Genomic DNA, 3,642 nt, shown 5'->3' with positions numbered 1-3,642 from the left:
CAGCGCAGCTCTGGTTAGCATGCCAATAGTGCAGGACTCCTCAGTCTTGATTGTGTGTTGACGTGTGATCTGATCTCCTCAGGTTCGTGAAGGAGAAGCGGCCGACCATCTCTCCCAACTTCAACTTCCTCGGGCAGCTGCTGGACTTCGAGAAGAATCTGAAGAGTGTCTGTGACCCGCAGCGAGCGGCCGAACCCAAGCCCGGCGTGTCGGATCTGCTGGAGCCGCTGACGCTGCCCTGTGTGCTGAGCGGCGTCTCTGAGGAGCGTCTGCTGGCCCGCGCGCTCTGCGGACTCACGCTCGGAGAGGACCTGAAGGAGAACACCCGGCCCAAGCGCTCATTCTCTCTTGATATTCAGTCGTATGGCGAGCCGGCGGCATCTGTGCGGGCGTTTCCCATCAGTGCGGACAAACCTGGCTGCCAGTTCTCCCCGGTGCAGGAGGTTTCAGAGCAGAGTCCGGATCAGGAGCGGGCTGAGGACAGTTCTGCGAGACCCTGGGGTACGCCAGCGCTCCAGCGCAGCGGCAGTGTGGATGAGTCTCCGCGTCCGGTCGGCGCGCTGAAGGGCTGGCACTCAGACATGCTGCTTGGGCCGGTGAGCGGTGGCTGGCTCCTGCCCCCTGACCTCTACCCCGGCCCTGGTGGGTCCCCGTACGGCTGCGCCGTGGGACTGGAGGCGGTGCGGCGGCGCGGGCGGCAGCGCAGCGGGGACACAGGAGACTCTCGCCGCAGCTGGCACGAGGAATCCAGCTTCGAGAAACAGCTGAAGCGCCGCAGCTGCCAGATGGAGTTCGGGGACGGCGGGACTGACAGCCGATCCAGAGACGACACCGCAGCCGGCCAGACCAGCTTCAGCGGCAGCATGGAGATCATAGAGGTCTCCTGAGGAACACTCTCTCATGCTGATCACACACACGGACACTGTTGGAGCAGTGCTGCTTGGTGACTTTTCCATTATTATTCCTGATTAGTCTCACCTGGCTGATCATTCCCCAGAGTGACCCGGCTGCATTGCTCAAAGGTTGCCCTGTGCATCGTCAGCAGAACTCTGCTGGTCTCTGGTTCAGACTGAAGCTGGAGTGTCCTGACGCCAGCCCAGCTGCGGTGCTGAATCCAGGAGACTCGATTCTCAACCCATCAGGAGATGTTCTGAATGTAGGGCCGCGCAATACTGGAGGAAACTGACGATCGATGTTTGATTCTTCTGCGATACGCATTGACTATATTTTCTCCTGATGACATGAACGCCTCAGGAACTCATCATGCTAGAGTGATTGATGATAGATGTAGACTGAGCGCATCTGCACCCCATACAGCACACGGATCAGCACAGTAGAGCACAGAGCAGTCTATTAGCCGTGCTGTTCAGACACAGCAGCTGTACAGTCAGATGTAGAGTAAGTCTTCACAGTCTGCAGAGGTCAGCGTTTCAGGGGATCGACACAGAGGGCCGGACAGATGCTGCTGTTGGTTTTGATCCTCTCCACATGTTGGCTACTGCGTGCTGTAATGTATTAGCCTGAACGCTTTACACTGGCCTGAGACGCTCACACAGCTGCAGGCCGTAAACACATGCGGATCATCACTCACCGGACAGCTGATGGGTAACCTCTGCAGATCATTGATCATCCACACTGAGCGTCCTGCGCTGTGATGCTGCAGATGTGCACATGGTGGATGCTGGAGGAATATGTCCTGCAGCCCTCACTGATGCACCGCTATTCTGCCTTTAATGATTCAGATTTTCCTTTTCACCAGCAGATGGCGCTGTATGCATTACAAACAGCCTTCAGTTCCTCGCACACGCCTCTCATAAAGTCACCATACCTAAAATAGTCATTACTATTATTAACGTTAAAGTTAATTAACGCTCTCCTGGACTGCCGTCTGCTGGTAAACACTAGCTTAGAGCATCTTCTACTGGTTTGGAAACTATCATAGCGCACCCTCCTAAACTAGCCTAGAGCATTTTCTGCTGTTCAAAACTAGCCTAGAGCGCCATCTGCTGTTTCAACACTAGCCTAGAGCGGCATCTACTGTTTCGACACTAGCATAGAGCGGCATCTGCTCTTAAACACTAGCCTAGAGCATTTTATGGTGTTTAAAGCTAGCCTAGAGCGCCATCTGCTGTTAAAAACTAGCAAAGAGCACCATCTACTGCTTCGAAACTAACATAGAGCACCATCTGCTGTTAAACACTAGTCTAGAGCGCCATTTGCTGTTTCAAAATTAGCCCAAGACACCATTTACTGGTAAACGCTAGCCTACAAACGCCGTCTACTGTTTGGAAACTATCATAGAGCGCCCTCTTAAACTAGCCAAGAGCACCATCTACTGTTTCGAAACTAACCTAGAGCACAATTGGCTGTTAAACGCTTACCTAGAGCACTCTCTGCTGTAAAATGTTAGCATAGAGCACCATCTACTGTTTTACAAATAGCATATAGGATATCTGCTGTTAAACACTAGCATAGAGCACCATCTGCTGTTTCACAACTAGCCGAAAAACCGCCTGCTGGTAAACGCTAGCCTACAAACGCTATCTACTGTTTCGAAACTATCCTAAAGCACCCTCTTAAACTAGCCTAGAGCATTTTCTGCTCTTTAAAACCAGCCTAGAGCGCCGTCTGCTGTTTCAAAACTAACATACAGCACCATCTGCTGTTTAACGCTAGCCTAGAGCGCCGTCTGCTGTTTTAAAATTAGCCCAAAACACAGTGTACTGGTAAACGCTAGCCTACAAACACCATGTACTGTTTGGAAACTATCATAGAGCGCCCTCTTAAACTAGCCTAGAGCATTTTCTGCTGTTTAACTCTAGCCTGGAGCGCCATCTGCTGTTACACTAATGTCCATTGCAGAGAGGATCGCCATACATTCTGAAAATGTAAGAAGTAATCGATAAGCCTCAGTTCACCGATGAGTCGCCTGACTCAGAACACTTCCTCATATAAACAAACCATCAGAATATAGATGTAAACAAACCGTAAATGATGGTGATTAAGTCAAGTTCGGGTTATGTTTGTGCTTCAGAAGTGGAGATTTCCTTAAAATAAACTAAAATAATTCAGAATGAAGGAAGCAAAGCACACCAAGACCAGCCGCCTGTGGGAGATGATCTGCACCGACAGGAGCTGTGGTCTCAGGAAGTCCTGTTGATCTGGAGTCACACACACACACACACACACACACACACAGAGACTCTCTCCTCATTCAGAACCCGTCCGCCGTTCACACACAGCTCTGAGACACTGTTGGTTTCCTCCACTGGTGCTTTACTGTGGACTCAGAGCAGTGCTGATGCTCAGACTCTAGAGAGACATGCTGGCCTGAGATCAGTGCTTATTCTGCATCTGAGGGTCAGCGGTGTGAGTGCCATAAGGACTCTTCAGACTGATCAGCAGATGATGATGATGATGATATAGAACACTAACGCTGTGAAATCACTCACATTACTGAGGATATGATCATTGAGGTATTCTGAATCCATGATGACCCGCCGTGTTCAGAGTGTGAGATCAACAGCCGTGTGTGTGTGCGTGCGTGCGTGCGTGTGTGTGTGTGTGTGTGTGTGCTCGTTCTGCAGATGTGGATCAGTAGCAGGTTATTGATTGCTGAAATAAAACACCAATGGTACTTGA

The 3,642-nt window shown here is 51.0% G+C and overlaps 1 protein-coding gene across 1 annotated transcript in view; it reads left to right on the top strand.

The window, feature by feature from the left end:
- The window catches only part of dusp16 (dual specificity phosphatase 16), a 13,496-nt gene extending 9,854 nt beyond the window's left edge, over positions 1-3,642 (top strand). The window contains exon 7 of the mRNA NM_213240.2: positions 83-3,642. Coding sequence (NP_998405.2) covers positions 83-887 — 805 coding nt within the window. The 3' untranslated portion in view covers positions 888-3,642. The remainder of the gene's footprint in view (positions 1-82) is intronic.

This window comes from Danio rerio, chromosome 4, assembly GCF_049306965.1.
Source record: "Danio rerio strain Tuebingen ecotype United States chromosome 4, GRCz12tu, whole genome shotgun sequence".
In the NCBI taxonomy this organism is placed as follows: Eukaryota; Metazoa; Chordata; class Actinopteri; order Cypriniformes; family Danionidae; genus Danio; species Danio rerio.
The sequence above is the reverse complement of the archived record's forward strand: the minus strand, read 5'-3'. Positions and strand labels throughout refer to the sequence as shown.